General features: G+C 63.7%; 1 protein-coding gene across 1 annotated transcript; it reads left to right on the plus strand.

Moving 5' to 3' along the window:
- The first annotated feature begins 610 nt into the window (after positions 1–610).
- RAPGEFL1 (Rap guanine nucleotide exchange factor like 1) lies at positions 611–17,323 on the plus strand. The gene is made up of 15 exons (XM_029074413.2): positions 611–1,159; positions 6,543–6,618; positions 8,229–8,379; positions 8,901–8,998; positions 10,552–10,664; positions 11,271–11,438; positions 11,845–11,942; positions 12,808–12,930; positions 13,386–13,564; positions 13,681–13,771; positions 14,028–14,078; positions 14,694–14,781; positions 14,867–14,931; positions 15,142–15,196; positions 15,678–17,323. The coding sequence occupies exons 1-15, from the start codon at positions 616–618 to the stop codon at positions 15,800–15,802; spliced, it is 2,025 nt and encodes a 674-aa protein (XP_028930246.1). The 5' UTR covers positions 611–615; the 3' UTR covers positions 15,803–17,323.
- The last annotated feature ends 542 nt before the right edge of the window (positions 17,324–17,865 follow it).

Consider the following 17,865-nt stretch of genomic DNA (forward strand, 5'->3'; position numbering starts at 1 on the left):
GGGGGGCGGGTCCAGGGCGGGGGGCGGGGCATCGTGTGATGGGCGGGGGCTCGATCTGGTGGGCGGGGCCTAGTAGTAGCGGGGGCGCGACCTCGTGGTGATGGGCGGGGCCTGTTATAGGTGGGGCGGGGGCTCGGTCCCGGTGGGCGTGGCATCGTGATGATGGGCGGGACTTCGTGGGGGGGGCTGGCGCGGATGGGCGGGGCCTCGTGATAGTGGGTGTGATCTCGTGCGGGTGGGCGGGGGCCCGGTGCGGGTGGGCGGGGCCTCGCCGCCGTTGCCACCTTCGCGGGAGCGGGAGCGCAGCCCGATCGGCCGCCTCTGCCCCCTCCACCTCCTCCTCCTCCTTTACCTCCTCCTCGTCGTCGTCGTCGTCTCCGCGGCCCGCACCGGGCACTGCCAGCCCCCTCCCCGGGCCCCGGGCCCCGCGCCCCGCGCCCCGCGGGCATGGCGGGCCGGTGAGCCCCCGGGCACGGCGGGCCGGTGAGCCCCCGGGCACGGCGGGCCGGTGAGCCCCCGGGCACGGGGCGGCGGCCGTCCGGACCCCCTGCCCCCCGTGCCGGGCCGGGCCGGGCCGGGCCGGGCCGGGCCGGGCCGGGCCGGGCCCGGGGGGGCATGAAGCCGCTGGAGAAATTCCTCAAGAAGCAGACGTCGCAGCTGGCGGGCCGGGCCGGGGGTCCCGGGGGTCCCGGGGGTCCCGGGGGTCCCGGGGGTCCCGGGGGTCCCGGGGGCGGCGGCGGGGGGTCCCGGCCCCTGCAGCGGCGCCAGAGCGTGTCCCGCCTGCTGCTGCCCGCCTTCCTGCGGGAGCCCCCGGCCCAGCCCGGCCCGGCCCCAACGGCCCGGCCCGAGGAGGACGGCGGCGAGGAGGAGGAGGGCGAGGGCGAGGGCGAGGGCGAGGAGGGCGGGGGCCGCTGCTGGCTGCAGCTGGACGAGGGGATGCCGGGGTCCGGGGGCGGCGGCGGGGGTCTCCCCGCACTGCGCTCCGCCTCGTCCTTCTCGTCGTCCGACGAGCTGTCCCCGGCCGAGCCGCTGTCGCCCCCGGCCTGGCCCCCGCTGGGCGCCCCCGACCTGCCCGAGAGCCTGCTGGCCCGCGTCCTCGACGGCCTGGCCGCCCGGCCCGCACCCAGACACGCCCCCGACGACCACCAGCCCCCCGCAGGTAAGACCCCGCCGCGGCCCGCAGGGGGGCACCCCACCGTCACACACACACACACACACCCCCGGGCCCCCCTCCGTCCCTCCGGGGGTCCGGGGGCTCTGGGGGGCGGCCGGCCGGGCTGTGCCCCCCTTGGGCCCCGGGCCGCTCCGCAGGTTCGCCCCCGAACACCTGCCCTTCACGGCTTCCCGCCCTTCACAACCCCCGGGCCACCCAACCGCTCCCCCTACTCCTTCTCTCTCCCCCTCTTTTCCTCTCTCCCTCGCTCACCCTCTTTTCCTCTCCCTCTTTCTCCCTCTCCTTCCCTCTCCCTCTCTCTCCCTCTCCTTCCCTCTCCTTCCCCCTCCTTCCCTCTCCCTCTCCTTCCCTCTCCCTCTCCTTCCCTCTCCCTCTCCTTTCCTCTCCCTCTCCTTCCCTCTCCCTCTTTTACCTCTCTCCCTCTTCCTCTTTGCCTCTCTCTCGCTCTTTTCCTCTCCCTGTCCTTCTCTCTCCCTCTTTTCCTCTCTCCCTCTCTCTCTTTGCCTCTCCTTCTCCTTCCCTCTTCCTCTTTTCCTGTCTCCCTCTCCCTCCCTCTCCTTCTTTCCCCCCTCTCCCTCTTTTCTTCTCTCCCTCTACTTCTCTCTCCCTCTTTTCCTCTCTCCTCCTCTCTCCCTCCTTTCCTCTCCCTCTCTCTCTCCCTCTCCCGCTTTTCCTCTCTCCCTCTTTTCCTCTCTCCCTCTCTCCTTCTCTCTCCCTCTTTTCCTCTCTCCCTCTCTCCTTCTCTCTCCCTCCTTTCCTCTCTCCCTCTCTCTCCCTCTCTCCTTCTCTCCCCCTCTCCCTTTTTCTCTCTCCCTAATTTTTCTCTCTCTCCCTCTCTCTCTTCCACTGCACCGCCGCCTTCCCCGAAGCTGGGCCTGGCACAGGCAGGCGCCAATCACAGGGGAGGTGGGAAGTGAGGCTGAATCGAGGCGGATCCCAAGTGGCCGCAGCAACCCACACCACTCACACACCCCGACTCCTTCCTTGTAAGGGACGCCCCCGGCAGGGAAGACCCCAGACTCCTTACCTTCTGGGATGCCCCTCCCCTCCCCGCCCCCGACACGGGCACCTGTCAGGGATGAGGTGAGGGTTCGTTCCCATCACGATAGGGAAACTGAGGTTCAGAGCAGGGGCAGGGGAGATGGGGGGAGAGAAGGAGGGAAAATTAGGGGAAGGGTTAAACACTCCCCCTCCACCTGATCTCACCCCTTAGGCTTTGCTGAGAAGAAGGCAGCCCAGACTGCTGTTACCCCTCCCTCCCTCCCTCCCCATGTGCAAGAAGCCCCTACCCCTTGCCCCCTCCCCCCAACTGAAAAGCGGGTGAAGAAAAGCGAGCCCCTTGGCCCTGGTGTATCGGGCCCATCCCCGCCACCCTCGGCCTTGGTGCCCTGGGCCCCTTCCCGCTGCCCTCCACCTGGCACTACCGACTGCCCCCACCGACTTCCCTGGTAGGCTGGACTTGTCCCCACCCCCACCTCCCACCCTTCTACCCTGGGCTCGTCCCCACCACCCTCCTCCACCGTGGTTCGCTGGGCCCATCCCCACCGCCCTCCGCCTGGTAAGCTGAACCCATCCTCACCGCCCTCTGCCTGTATGCTGGACCCATCCTTACTACCCTCTGCTTGGTATGCTAGACCCATCCCCACTGCCCTGGTACGCCGGATCCATCCCCATCGCCCTCTGCCTGTACACCGGCCCCATCCCTCCTCCCCTCTGTCTGTTATGCTGGACCCATCCCCATCGCCCTCCGCCTGGTGCGCTGGACCCATCCCTCCTCCCCTCTGCCTGTTATGCTGGACCCATCCCCACTGCCGTGGTACGCCAGACCCATCCCCATCGCCCTCCACCTGGTACGCTGGACCCATCTCCCCTGCCCTGGTACGCTGGTCCTTTCCCTACTGCCCTCTACCTGGTACGCTGGACCTGTCCTGCTCCTTCCTGCTTGGTATACTTGAGCCCATCCCCACCGTTTCCTGCTTGGTACACTTGGACCCTTCCCCATTGCTTCCTGCTTGGTACACTTGGACCCTTCCTCGTTGCTTCCTGCTTGGTACACTTGGACCCAGCCCCGTCGCTTCCTGCCTGATACACTGGACCCATCCCCACCGCCCTCCGCTCCGTACCCTGTGTCCCTCCCCCCTATTTTGGTATGCTGGGCCCTTCTCCAGCATCCTCCACTTGTACACAGGACCTGTATCCACGATCCTAGCACGCTGGGGTCCGTCCCCACCACCCTCGACCCCTGGTAGGCTGGACCCGTCCCTACCGCCCTCTGACCTGGTACAGCGGACCTGTGCCCACCACCGCGGTACACTGGACCCCTACCCATTGCCCTGGTATGCTGGACCCATCCCCACTGCTCCGGTATGCTGGGCCTGTCTCTACCACCCTCTGCCCTGGTCCAGTAGACCTGTGCCCACCCCCCGGTACACTGGACCCATACTGTCTACCCTGGAATGCCGGACCCCTCCTCGCCACCCTTACCCACTGCCTGGAATGCTAGACCCGTAATAATAATAATTACGATATTTGTTAAGCGCTTACTATGTGCAGAGCACTCTTCTAAGCGCTGGGCTGGATAAAGGGTAATCAGATTGTCCCACGTGGGGCTCAAATTTTATAAACCCCATTTTTACAGATGAGGTAACTGAGGCACAGAGAAGTGAAATGACTTGCCCAGGGTCACACAGCAGACAAGTGGCGGAGCCGGGATTAGAACCCACGACCTCTGACTCCCAAGCCCGGGCTCTTTCCCCTAAAGCCACGCTGCTTCTCTCTGAACCCACTGCTGTCTACCCTAATGTCCTGGGCTCCTCCCTACCATCCTCTGCCCTGGTGCAGTGGGACCATGCATGCCGCCCTGGTACACCGGACCCATACCCACTGCCCACCACCCTGGTACAGTGGATCCATGCCCACAGCCCATCCCACTGCCTTGGTATGCTGGGCCTGTTCCCACTGCCCTCAGCCCAGCTGATAAGAATAATAATTATGGTATTTAAGTGCTTACTATGTGCCAAGCACTGTACCGAGCACTGGAGTAGATAGAAGTTAATCAGGTGTCCCATGTGGAGCTCACGGTCTTAATCCCCATTTTACAGATGAAGCCCAGAGAAGTTAAGTGGCTTGCCCAAGGTCACCCAACAGACAAGTGGCGGAGCCGGGATTAGAACCCACGTCCTCTGACTCCCAAGCCCGTGCTCTTTCCACTAAGCCACCCTGCTTCCCTAGGTAAACTGGACCCATACCCACCGCCTGGTACGCCGCGCCCATCCCCAACGCTCTCCGCCCTGGCATGCCGGGCCCGTCCCCACCGCCCTCTCCCACGTGACCGTCCCCGCATGTGACGGTCCACGCCGTTCGGGAAGGGTCTTGTCGGTCACTGCGGGCCCAGCCCGCTGTGGTCTACCTCTGCCTGGCTGAAGGGTCCCCCGAGCGGGGGAAAGGCCATCTGCGCCATCCTGCGTGCCCTGCGTTGGAAGCCCTTCCCTCCCAGCCGCCACGCTCTGTGCCCTCCAGGTCTGCACCCCTGGTTGTGCGCCCTCCCTCAGCTCTGAGCCCCCCACCCCCGACGCGCTGGGCGGCGCTGGGCTTGGAGCCGAGCTGGGGCGGGAGCGGAGTCGGGCTTCGGTGGCGTCTGGGCGGAAGCTGAGCGTCCTGGAGCGGGAAGGAGCGAGGGGGCGGGAAGAAGAGGCAAGAGATGGGCCTTGTCTTAGATGTGCCACCACGGGCTCTGGGGCTTCCCAGGAGGGACGGTGCCCCCGGTCTCCTTCCGTCGCCTCCCCTCCCTTCCCCTTCTCTCCTTCTGGCCGGGGCCCGGGAGAACCAGTCTAACCTGCTCAGCTGCCCCATTCTGGCAGCAGAGGGCCAGGATGTGGCACCGAGACTTCTCCCTCTGCCCGATCACCCCTCGGCCATGCCCGTCGGCTTCCACCTGCCCCGGGGACCCTCGCCTGGGCCCCGGTCCGGCCGGCAGAGTCGGACGCGGCCCGTGCCCTGGGCTGGGGGTTCTGGAGTGCCAGTGTCAATCTAGCAGAGGGCACCGGTTGGTTGGCACAGGGCCTCAGACACACCGGGCCTTGGACCTGGAAGCGGGTAGAGTAGCATCACCCCCCTCAGCCGCCCCCCATCCCCGTTCCTCCTGTACCTGGGTTGCCCCACCCCAGAGCTGGCTGTGTGTCAGACCGACCTCGTCCCCAGCCCATCTGCGCCGCACCCCTCCCTTGTTAACCCCGGGCTCCTGCCCGCTCCTGCTCCTGGCACAGGCCAGGCCGCCCACCCGCCCCAGAGGCGCTGGCTTCTACTTAAGTGCTTTGGGATCAAAGGGGGTGAGCCTGTCTGGAGGGGGGACGGAGCCTGCCTCGAGCAGGACGGAGCCTGCCTGGGAGGGGGGCTGGAGCCCGTCTGGAGTCGGGGACAGAGCCTTCCTGGGTTGGGAAACAGCCCATCTGGAGGGGGAACAATTCCCAACTGGCAGGGACCGGGATGGGGCGGGGTGGGGGCCGTCTGACTCCAAGTCACTGGGTCTCTACAACCCCTGCCTTTTTTTGTGGGGGGGGGTCTCTGTGTCCCCTCAGGGATGGGGGGGGGCATCTCTGGGTCCTCTCTGGGGGAGGGGGGTCTCTTCAGCCCCTCTGGGTGTGGAAGGAGCATCTCTGTAGCCTTCTGGGTGTGGGAGGGGGCTCTGCAGCCCCTCCGGAGGTGGAAGGGGAATCACTATAGCCCTCTGGAGGGGTGGGGGGCGGTCTCTGCGACACCCCTGGAGATGGGGGGCGTTCTCTGGAGGTGGAAGGGGCATCTCTATAGCTCTCTGAGGGGTGGGAGGGGTCTCTGCTGCCCTTCTGGAGGTGGGAGGGGCGTCTCTATAGCTCTGTGGAGCTGTGGGGGGTGTCTCTGTGGCCCCTCTGGAGATGGGGATGTCTCTGCAGCCACTCTGGTGGTGGAAGGGGCATCTGTATAGCTCTGAGGAGCTGTGGGGGGGTTTCTCTCTGGTTCCCCTGGAGGTGGAAGGGCGTCTCGATAGCTCTCTGGAGGTGGGGGAGGTGTCCCTGCAGCCCCTCTGGAGGTTGGGGGGGTGCGGTCTCTGTGGGCCGGGATGGAAGAGACACCGAAAGGGACCGGAGCCCATAGGTGGGAGAGCTGAGCCGCCCCTCCGGGCCGCCCCGGCTGCCTCCGCGCCCGCCAGCCCCACCCCCGCGGCCGGCCGGCGGCCCCACGGGTGGGAGCGAGTCGGGAGCGTGTTGGAGCATGTGGAGGGACCATGGACCCGTAGCGGGGAGGAGGAAGGGGGCACAGTCAGGTGCTCAGCCGAATCTGGGCCAGTAGCCCCCTCCCCACTTCCCCCATCCCCTCGTTTCTGTCCCCCCAGACATTCTCCTCGATGACATCATCCTCACCCACTCACTGTTCCTGCCCACGGACCAGTTCCTGCGTGAACTCCTGCAGTAATATCCTTTTGGGCCGGGGACTGGGGTGGGCCGGGGCCGTGGAGACCCTCCCCGGGCTTCTGTTCTGTTCGTGCGGGGTCTGGGGTAAATACTGCGCTCCTGACTGGCAGGGTTAGCGTAGGTCTGCGCCAAGCACGGTGCCCCCGGCTGGGTTAAGGGAGGTTCTGCGGTAAACGCTGCGCCCCTGGCCGGATTAGCGTAAGGTCCGTGGTAAAACACCGTGCCCCCGGTTGGCTGGGTCAGTGCGGGGTCTGTGGTAAACACTGTGCCCTGGCTGCCTGGATTAGTTTCGGTCTACGGTAAACACTCAGCCCCCGGCTGGGTTACTTAGGTCTGTGGTAAAGACTGTGCCCCTGGCTGACTGGGTTAGCATAGGGTCTGCGGTAAACACCGTGCCCCCGGCTGACTGGGTTAGCGTAGGGTCTGCGGTAAACACCGTGCCCCCGGCCGGCAGGGTCAGTGAAGGGTCTGCGGTAAACACCGTGCCCTCGACTGGCTGGGTTGATGATAATAACGATGATGATGGCATCTGTTAAGCGCTTACTATGGGCCGAGCACTGTTCTAGGCGCTGGGGGGGATACGAGGTCATCAGGTTGTCCCACGTGGGGCTCCCAGTCTTCATCCCCATTTGACAGATGAGGTAACTGAGGGCACAGAGAAGTTAAGCGACTTGCCCGAAGTCACACAGCCGGCAAGCGGCGGAGCCGGGATTAGAACCCGTGACCTCGGACTCCCAGGCCCAGGCTCTCTCCACTGAGCCACGCCGCTTCTCTAAGGTGGGGTCTGCAGAAGAACTGTGCCCCTGGCTGGCAGGGTTAGTGTAGGGGCTGTGGAAAGCACTGTGCTCCCGGCTGGCTGGGTCAGCGTAGGGTCTGCTATCGACACAGGGCCCCGAGCCAGCTGTGACTGGGCGAATTCCCCAGCAGGGCGGGTGAGGGCAGGGCGCCCCAAGCGAAACTCACACAGGCCCCCGCCCCGGCCCCACCTTATACAAACAGGCTGCGGCCGCCAGGGCACCGGTGGAGGGGGGCGACGCGGACGTCCGCGTCGCCCCCCTCCGAGCCCAAGTCTTTGCCCCGGCCCTCCGCCGCGATAATAATCGTTACGGGATCTGTTGAACCCTTACCGGGCGCCAGGCGCCGTACTAAGCTCCGGGGCGGGTACCACCGGATGGAGTTGGACCCGGTCCCCGTCCCGCGGAGGATTCATTCATTCATTCATTCATTCAATAGTATTTATTGAGCGCTTACTATGTGCAGAGCACTGTACTAAGCGCCGGGAATGAACAAGTCGGCAACAGAGGACCGACGGCCTCAATCCCCGTTTTACAGATGAGGTGACCGAGGCACAGAGAAGTGAAGCGGCGTGCCCGAGGCCACCCGGCGGTCAAGTGGCGGAGCCGGGATTAGAACCCGTGACCTTCTGCCGGGCCTGTGCTCTACCCGCCACGCCGCCGCCGCCGCCGTGCCGCTTCCCTGAGGCAGAAGGCACCCAGCTGGGGGCAGGGGCGGTGGAGGGGCGGACCCCAGGTTCCCGGGGGAGGGGGCTGTGGTGATGCCCGTGTGCGCCTGCCCAACTGGAGCCGTTGTCCCCCTTGACCCTGGAGCAGCTTCGTGCGGGCGGGTGGGCTGGGGCTGGGGCTGGGGGAGCTGCAGGGCCCGCGCAGGAAGCAGGCCTGCCTGGCCGTGCTTCTCCACTTCCTGGACACCCACCAGGGACTCCTTCAGGAGGACGAGGCCGCCGGACGCATCATCAAGGTGGGGCGGGGAGGGGTCTCCCGCGGGCCCGGGGGCTCCGGGCCGCGTGGCGGGGGCTGGGCCCTGGCGGAAGATCGGGCCGAGGGGTGGGCCGGGCAACCGACAGAAAACGGTGGGAAGCGGCGTGGCCTAGTGGCTAGAGCACGGGGCCTGGCGGTCCCAAGGGCCCGGCTTCTGCTGTGTGACCCTGGGCGGCTCACTTCACTTCTCCGTGACTCAGTTACCTCATCTGTAAAATGGGGATGAAGACTGGGAGCCTCACGTGGGACAGGGACCTTGCCCAACCCATCTACCCATTGCTTAGAACGGTGCTTGACGCAGAGCAAGCGCTTAACAAATCCCGTCGTTATCATTAAAACGACGAAGAGTGGATTTGCACGGGCACCCCCGTCCCTCGCCCGCCACGGTCCCCCGCTGCGTCCGGCCGGAAGAGCTCCTGCCTGGCCCCCTCCGTCCATCTGCCCCCCGGCCCTCCACCCAGGGCTCGCCCCCCATGACCCTTCCCACCTCGCCTTCCCCAGGACCTGTATCTCCTCATCATGAAGGACGAGGATCTCTACCAGGAGCTGCAGGAGGACATCGTGAAGCTTCATCAGCTCGTGGGAACCGTGGAGCTCAAGTGAGGGCAGGTGGGGGGAGGGAGGAGGGAGTTGGAAGAGTGTGGGGCGGGTGGGAGGGTCACTCCGACCCAACGTCTCAAACTCTTCTTTCTCGTCGTCGTCATCATCATCTGATGGTATTTATCGAGCGCCCAAGGAGGACGGAGCACTTGGATCTGTTCATTGTTGTACTGGACTCTCCCGAGTGCTCAGTCCAGTGCTCTGCGCACAGTAAGTGCTCAGTAAATACGATTGTACTACAGGTTTGGGAGACTGCAGCAAAAGCCAAACACAGTGGCATCTCCCCTCAAGGAATTGACCCTCTGATGGGGAGACAGAAATAAACGATTTACAAATTGTGAGAGTAGGAGGAAGAGCCCGGCTATAAGGAAGTCGTACAAATATGTCAACAGGAAAAAGCTAAGTCATTGAATATCGATCACTCGGTGGTACTTATCGAGAGCCTACCGTAGAGAGCAGAGCCCTGTACTAAGCAGTTGGAGGGTACAATAAAACAGAGTTGGTAGACGTGAGCCTTGCCTACAAGGAGCTAAGCTTACCGCGGGCAGGGAATGTGTCCGCTTATTGTTGTATCGCACCGTCCCAGGCGCTCGGTACAGTGCTCTGCACACAGTAAGCGCTCAATAAATACGGAATGAATGAATGAGGAGCGTAAAGTCTAGAGCGGAAGACAGGTGGGGCAGGCTATAAGGATATGTACATAAGTGCCGTGGGGTTGAAGATGGAAAGATTAGGCACTGCTTTAGGGGAAGAGACCCAGGTGTATCGGCGACATACAGAGGAAGAAGGGGAAATGAGAGCTTAGGTCAGGGAAAACCTCTCTGGGGAGAAAGGATTCGAGTCAGGTTTTGGAGATGGGGAAAGCGATGGACTGGAGGATAGGAAGGGGGAGCGAATTCCAGGACCAGAGGGCAAGGGGGCGGCAGGCGAGACAGATAAGAGCGAGGTACGGTGAGTAAGCTCCTGATGGACGCGCAAAGTGTACAAGCTGGGAGGTGGGAGGAAATCAGAGAGGCAAGGAGGGAAAGGGGAAAGCTGGTCGAGTGCTTTAAAGCAGACGGTAAGGAGTTTCCGTTTGAGGGGGAGAGAGATATTGGAGGAGGAGGGGAGATATTGGCCGAGCTGGGTTTTTTTTTTAGAAAAATGATCCAGGCAGCAGAGCGAAGTATGGACCGGAGTAGGGAGAGAGAGGAGGCAGGGAGGTCAGCGAGGAGGCTGACGCAGTAGTCAAGGTGGGAAATAAGTGCTTGGATCAGCACGGTAGGGGTTTGGATGAATGTAGTCAAACTGGATGAATATAGTAAGCGTTAAGGGGGACTGTCGGACTAGTCCAGCTAGGCTTGTGGGATTAATTCGGGAAGGCTTCTAGGAGGAGGTGGATTTTTAAGAAGGGCTTTGGAGGTGGGGAGGGCGGAAGAGGAGAGGAAGGCCAACCCTTCGCCCCGGGAGGTCGAGGCTTCCTGCCAACTTCACTGGTGCCAGCTGGGGGGGTGGCCCGCCTGCCCCCTCCACCCAGAGCCGCGCCTGCTAATGCCAGCCATGCCCACCCCAGGATCCCGGAGGAGAAGCCGCCGCCCAGCAAGCAGGTGAAGCCGCTGTTCCGCCACTTCCGCCGCATCGACTCCTGCCTGCAGACCCGGGTGGCCTTCCGGGGCTCTGACGAGAGTGAGTGCCGGGGACTGGGGACCCCGGGACCCGGCGAGCCTGGGGCGGGACCCCTGTGGCCCGCCCGCGACGATGTCCGGGTCACCGGCCGGAGTTTTCCGGACCCATCAGTAGTATTTATTGAGCATTTTCTGTGCGCTTGTGCACAGATCACTGCCCACGAGGAGCTTCTGGTCTAGGGAGGAAGACAGATGGTAAAATAAATTAGAGATGGAGATGTACGGAAGGGCTCAAGGGATGGGGTGAAAATCAAAGTCTTAAGGGGTACAAGTGCACAGGTGAGGCAGTAAGGTAGTTGGGAAGAAAGCTGATTTGAGGGCCTTAAAGCGGATCTTAAGGAGATTCTGTTTCCTGGTCCGAGAAGGCCATGGTTGGGGGGTCTCTGCAGCCTAAGACCCCCAGGGGGTCTCCGACCAGGCCCACGCCCTCCCGTGGGTTTTTGGGGACCAGAATCCCCCTGCTCCAGCCTCCGGGCCCCAAGAAAGTAGAGGTGTGAGGGCCCCAGTGAGAAAGAGAGAAAGCTGAGCAGGTGGGGAGGGGCGTGACCTCAGGGGACGCCTCCCCGCCCCCCCAGTCTGAGTGGCCGCCCCTGCCGTCTCCCCCCAGTCTTCTGCCGCGTCTACATGCCCGACCACTCGTACGTGACCATCCGGAGCCGGCTGTCCGCCTCCGTGCAGGACATCCTGAACTCCGTGGCCGAGAAGCTGCAGTACTGCGAAGAGCCCGCCGGCCGGCTGGAGACCCTCATCCTGGTGGCCGTGGCTTCCTCCGGGGGTGAGCGGGGGTCCGGGGGGGTCCGGAGGGGCTGAGCGGCCCAGGGCCATCCGAGCCGAGGTCTGGCGGAGGGGCCCCGTGTCCATCCGAGCCGAGGTCCAGCAGGGGCGTGGAGGAGGAGGGAGGAAGGGGGGCGCTGAGCGGCCCGGGTCCGTCCAAGCCGAAGTCCAGCAGGGGGTCGGAGGGAGGAGGGGGTGACTGGGGCCCGGGTCCGTCCGGCGAGGGGTGCAGGGCCGGAGGGAGGGACCAGTGGCCCGTGTCCACGCGAACCGTGGTCTGGCAGGTGGAGGGAGGGGTTGAGCGGCCTATGTCCATCCGAGCCGAGGTCTGTGCAGCCCATGTCCGTGTGAGCCGAGGGCCAGCGTTGCGGGGGGGGGGGGGCTCTGAGCGACCTGTGTCTGCACAGAGAAAGTGATCCTGCAACCCAGCGACGACTGCGTCTTCACCACGCTGGGCATCAACAGTCACCTGTTCGCCTGCCCCCGCGATGGCTTCGAAGCTCTGGTGAGCCCTCCCTCCCACCGTTTTTCTCCATGGTATTGGTTAAGCCCTTACTATGTGCCAGACACTGTACTAAGCGCTGGGGTAGATACGAGATCATCGGGTTGGACACAGTCCCTGTCCCACATGGGGCTCACGTGGGCCAGCAGGGCTTAGTGGATCGAGCACGGGCCTGGGAGTCAGAAAGTCATGGGTTCTAATCCTGGCTCTGCCCCGTGTCTGCTGTGTGACCTTTGGGCAAGTCACTTTACTTCTCTGGGCCTCGGTTACCTCATCTGTAAAATGGGGATTGAGATCGTGAGCCCCACGTGGGACAGGGACCGTCTCCAACTCTATTTGCTTGTATCTACCCCAGCGCCGAGTACAGTACCTTGCACATAGTAAGTGCTTAACAAATACCATAATTAAATTAAATTGAGACTCTTCACCCCAAACCGGCCTCTCCAAACCTGGGAATTGGGGTAGGGCAGACTGGGGAGGCGGGGGGCGGTCACAGGGGCTAGCGGGTCATTTGAATTTTTCGTTTTGTGGGGGGGCGGGGGGCAGGGGTCGCTCCCAAGTCAGGGATCCGGTTCGGGTCAGAAACACTCAGTCAGTCCATCTTATTTACTGAGCGCTTAATGTACGCAGAGCACTGTACTAAGCGCTTGGGGGAGTACAATAGAACAACAAACAGATTCCCTGTCTACAACTGAGCGACCTTCCTTCCGTTCTGGTCCCGGGCCCCCCCACCCGTTCACTCTCGGGCCTGTTGAAGACCTGTGGGGAGAGACAGTTATGGGGGACGTCGGACCCCATCCCCTGCGCCGGGGGAGGGTCTGGGGGTGCGGTCCCGAGGCCCTGTGTCTGAAGGGTCTCGCCCCTCCAGGCGCCCCTCCCAGAGGAGATCCCGGGCTCTCCCGGGGACGTGGAGATCCACCGGGCCGAGGCCGAGGAGATCGCCGCCCACCTCACGGCCTTCCACTGGGAGCTGTTCCGCTGCGTGCACGAGGTGAGCCGGGGTCGCCGGGAGCCGGGACTGTGCGGCGCGTTCAGCGACGCTAACGGTGCCCTCGGCTCTCCCACCCCTTGGCCTCTGATCTCCCCTTCTCCTCTGCCCCGTAATAACAACAACAATAATAATGGTATTCGTTAAGTGCTTACTATGTGCCGAGCACCGGTCTAAGGGCTGGGGGTCGATACCAGGTGATCAGGTTGTCTCACGTGGGGCTCACGGACTTAATCCCCATTTTACAGATGAGGTAAGTGAGGCCCAGAGAAGTGAAGCGACTTGTTCAAAGTCCCACACAGCTGCTAAGTGGCAGAGTTGGGATTAGAACCCACGACCTCTGACTCCCAAGCCCGGGCTCTCTCCGCTAAGCCACGCCGCTTCTCTTCTCCCCCATCCCCTCTTGTCCCGCACCGGGCTCCTGTCGTTCTTCTCCGCCCTCGCCGGGGCCCTGGCAGCTGGAGTTTGTGGACTACGTGTTTCATGGGCAGAGGGGTCGCCGGGAGACGGCCAACCTGGAGCTGCTGCTGCAGCGGTGTAGCGAGGTGCAGCACTGGGTGGGGACTGAGGTGCTCCTTTGCCAGCCACTCGCCAAGCGCGCCCAGCTGCTCAAGAAGTTCATCAAGATCGCTGCCGTGTGAGCCCCGGGTGGGGGGAGAGTGGCGGGCGGGGGGCCGGGACCACCCCCTCGTACCCTCACGCTCCCACGCAACACACCGGGCCCCCCGGCTAAGCCCCTGCCCCCCCTTGCAGCTGCAAGCAGAATCAGGACATGCTGTCCTTCTACGCCGTGGTCATCGGGTTGGACAACGCTGCCGTGAGCCGCCTGCGGCTGACCTGGGAGGTGAGAACCCTTCCCCTCCCCCAGCCCGACCCCCAGGCCGGCACGCAAGGGTCGGGGGGGCGATCCCCACGTTCTGGGGTCGTTTCTGGCCTGGTCACCCCCTCCCCTCCCTGGGTCCCGTTCTGGAAAAGGCCGGGCCCCTCTCTGTCCAGCCCTGCCCCTATCTCGGGACCCCTGGAGCCGGGGACTGGCCACATCCCCGACCCTTCGGTCACCCCGTCTGACCGGCGCTCCATCTCCCCAACTCTGTCCCCAGAAGCTGCCCGGAAAATTCAAGAATCTCTTCCGCAAGTTCGAGAACTTGACAGTGAGTGGGCGACCCCTGTCTCCCTCCCCATCGATCCAACATTCTCCCCCTGGGCCCCAGAAGACGCCCCCCCCCCCCCGAAACCGCTCACGACATGTGCACACCTTCCCCCCACAGGACAACTTGGGGCATGGAGAGAGGAGAGTTAGGGCTGTTAGGTGGTCCATGCTGGGACACTGAAAAGAGGATTAGGGCTGAGGAGAGAGTTAGGGTTATTGGATGATCCAGCCCTTACCGTGAGAATGGGTGTCCAGGAGGACGTCCAGCATGTTCCTTTCAAGCACCTGCTCGGAACAGAGGCCTGGGCCCAGGCCAGACAAACCAGCATCCTGAGGCTTATGGGCTCAATGAGAGATTCCCTGCCTGGCCCTTGACCCCTCCCTCCCCCCCCCAGATACCCCACCTCGGGTCTCACACCCGAACCCCAGGGACCCCTCTGGAGGCGACTGATCCCCTGCCTTTCCGGGCTAACAGCTTGTGCTCTTCTGCCCCAGGCGTCACGTTGCGATGGGGGCCCGGGGACCACCTGGGGCCCCTCCAGTCTTGCTTCTAGGGGATGAGGGAGGAGAAGGGAACGGTCTCTCCACTGCTCTGAGCAGCCCCTACCTTCCTCAGGACCCCTGCAGGAATCACAAGAGTTACCGCGAGGTCATCTCCAGAATGAAGCCCCCCGTCATTCCCTTCGTGCCTCTGATTCTCAAAGGTCAGCAGCCCGACCTCTGACCCCTGACCTCCGCCCTGGACTCCAATCCCCAATCCTTGCTGACTCTCTCTCTCTCTCTCCACAGATCTGACCTTCCTGCACCAGAGTAGCAAGACCCTCCAGGATGGGTTGGTCAACATTGAGAAACTGGTGAGCCCCGGGACCCCAGCTCCGGGCGAGGAAGGGGGGTGGGCGGCTGCTGAAGGTGGGGCGGGCCGGCTGGGCGGGACCCCCTCTTCCCAGCCTCGGATTGGTCGGAATCACTGGGTTCAGGAGGGAATTGAGCCTCCCCCACCCACTCCCAGACTCTCTGCCGCGTGCAGATGGGCCCCCGGCTTCAGTCTCCCCTCCCCTCCGCAGCACGCCGTGGCCGAAAAAGTGCGGACCATCAGGAGGTACCGGAGCCGACCGCCCTGTGAGTGCCCCGGAGGGCTAGGCGCGGGACCCCCTGACCTTGTCCTCCACCCTTCCCCTAGGTCTCGGGCACTTTCTCTCGGGCCCCATCCCAGGTGCCCACGGTCCCTGCCCAGTCCCACCCCTCCACTGGGACAGGCTGAACCCGGCCGAACCCCCCTCTCCACAGCACTTCCCCGTGCTCCCCTCTTTATGACCCTCCCCTCCACGGAATTCCCCCGTGCTCCCCTCTCCGTGGAATTCCCCCGTGCTCCCCTCTCCGAGGAATTCCCCCGTGCTCCTCTCTCTACGGCATTCCCCACACCCTCTCTCTCTGACCCTCCCCTGCCCTCTCTACGGTCTTCCCCCTGCACCCCCTCTCCACGACACCGCCCCCCTGCCCCGTACCTCCATCCTCGCTCCCGCGGTGTGCTAGGGCGCTGGGCTCCCCCCGGGGTGCCCAGGGCGGGCAGGGGGTGACATTAGTCCCGGTGTGCCCGCAGGCCTAGAGATGGAGGCATCTCCTCACCACCTGCAGACCAAGGCCTACGTCCGGCAGTTCCAGGTCATCGATAACCAGAACCTGCTGTTTGAACTCTCCTACAAGTTGGAGCCAGACAGCCAGTGAGGGGCAGGCGGGCGGGGGGGGCAAGGAGGAGGGGCCCGCCCCACGCCTGCCCCACTGGGCCCGGGCGCCAAGCCTGATGACACTCAAGCACTTTGAACACCCCCATCCCGGCCCCCCGACCCCTTCCCCGAAGGGGGGTGGCGGGGGAGTCCCTATAGCACTGGCCCCTTGGACTTGCCCTGCCGGCCCCTGCTTGCCCCCTCCCTCCCTGGGGAGGGGGGCGGGAGGGCTCGGACCCCTCCCGAAGCTAGGACTTGGGGGGCCTGAGGGCTGGTTTCTCTCTCTTTTCCTCCCTTCCCTCTGCTCCCCGGGGGGAGCCCCTCCAGAGGATGAGGGTCGGATCTGGTGGGTGTTAGCGGGAAGGCACCCCGGGACCAGGGTGGGGACCTAGTTTGGTGCTAACCCTGACACTCCTCCCCCGTTCCCCCCCCGAAGCCCCCACGCGGAGCAAGAGGGCGTGAGTCGGCGGGCTGGGGCTCTGATGCCCGTTGCCCCCTCCACCTCTTTCCTTCCCTTTCTTCTCTCCCCCGGGTCTCTCTTCACCCCTGGTCCCCCCCTTTGCCCTTTCCCCGCCTCCAGCCTCCGTCGCCTCTCCGAGTGCCGCCCCGTCGGTAAAGGCCACCCCGTGGGGCCGGGACCGGCGGGCGTCCCCACCCGGGCCCCGGGAAGAGCACCGCTCAGGGAAACAGGAGGGGTCGCCGGGGCTGGGTGGGCGCCTCCCTCCACCCTGCCGCCGGAGGGGGAAACTGAGGCCCGCCCGCCCTCGGCTCCCCCTTTTCGTCTACTTTCTCTGCGACCCAAGGGGACCCCCTCTCTCCTGCCACTCCCCCCAACCTCAGCCACTGGCTCCGGGGAGCACCTGTCTGAAACCCGCCCCCCACCACAGAGACGTCGGTACCCCCTTCTCTTCCCGCCACCCGGGGCCCCCCAGAAGGGGCAAGGCGGCCCCTGGGTCCCGATAAAGGCTCGGTTCTACTGTGGTTCCTGGGACTTCCCCATCCCCAGCCCTAGCGGGGCTACTGCCGCTGCTCTGAGAATGTATATATTTTTTACCAAATGCTCTCTATGTATGTGTAAATTTATTTTTTAAAGAAAAGCTGAGGGACAGAGCTCTGTATTATACGTCGCTCCGGAAGACGCGGTCCCTTTTGTATGGCGCTGCTGCCCCGCCCCACCTCCCGCTCACCCTGACACACGCACACCCACGCCAGCCCCAACTCCCACCGACAGGCCCGCACAACTCCAGCCCCCGCTGGCACACGCACCCACACTCAAAAACACACACGTGATCACACAAACACACACACACACACACACACAATTCTCTCCTCTCCACACACTCGCGTACAACGTCCTTGCTTGCTCCCCCGTCTCCCCAAGATGTTCCCCTCCACCCCAAACTCGGAATCCCCCGCCGACCCCCCGGGTTCGTGGGCCCTCTCTTCCGTATTGTGTCAATTGTTGCTGGGGGGGGCCTCCGGGTGGACGGACACTCAATAAAGAACCTCCGAATTAACGGTCCAGACTCTCTGGGACTCCTTTTCCCGGTCATCTGGGGAAGCAAGGGCCCGCCCTGCGGATTCTCCTATTCGTTCATTCAATCAGTGATGTTTATTGAGAGCTTACTGTGTGCAGAGCACTGCACTAAGCGCTTGGAAGAGTACGAGGCGTGGCGGACTTGGGTTATGGGTTCTAATCCCGGCTCCACCACTTGTCTGCTCTGTGCCTCAGTTCCCTCATCTGTAAAATGGGGATCGGGACAGGGACATGGACCGTGAACAGGGACGGAGGACCGTGGGACAGGGACTGTATTTGATTTGTATTCACTCCAGTGCTTAGTACAGTGCCTGGCGCACAGTACAAACACCAGGTATCATATAACAAAGCACATAGGCACATTCCCTGCCCAAACCAAGAACCTCCCAAGCCCCTGCCATCCCTTAGTAATAACTGTGGTATTTTTGAAGCACTTACTCTGTGTCAGGCACTGTACTAAGCGCTGCGGTGGATACAAGCAATTCGGATTGGACACAGTCCCTGTCCCACAAGGGGCTCCCGCTCTT

The sequence above is a fragment of the Ornithorhynchus anatinus genome, chromosome 11 (genome assembly GCF_004115215.2).
Source record: "Ornithorhynchus anatinus isolate Pmale09 chromosome 11, mOrnAna1.pri.v4, whole genome shotgun sequence".
Taxonomy (NCBI): domain Eukaryota; kingdom Metazoa; phylum Chordata; class Mammalia; order Monotremata; family Ornithorhynchidae; genus Ornithorhynchus; species Ornithorhynchus anatinus.

Bases quoted from the DNA above. Each gene is read 5' to 3' on its own strand.
- RAPGEFL1 (XM_029074413.2), top strand. From the start codon at position 616: ATGAAGCCGCTGGAGAAATTCCTCAAGAAGCAGACGTCGCAGCTGGCG. The intron at 8,380-8,900 runs GTGGGGCGGGGA...CGCCTTCCCCAG, and splicing joins CCGCCGGACGCATCATCAAG to GACCTGTATCTCCTCATCAT. The intron at 8,999-10,551 runs GTGAGGGCAGGT...TGCCCACCCCAG, and splicing joins GTGGGAACCGTGGAGCTCAA to GATCCCGGAGGAGAAGCCGC.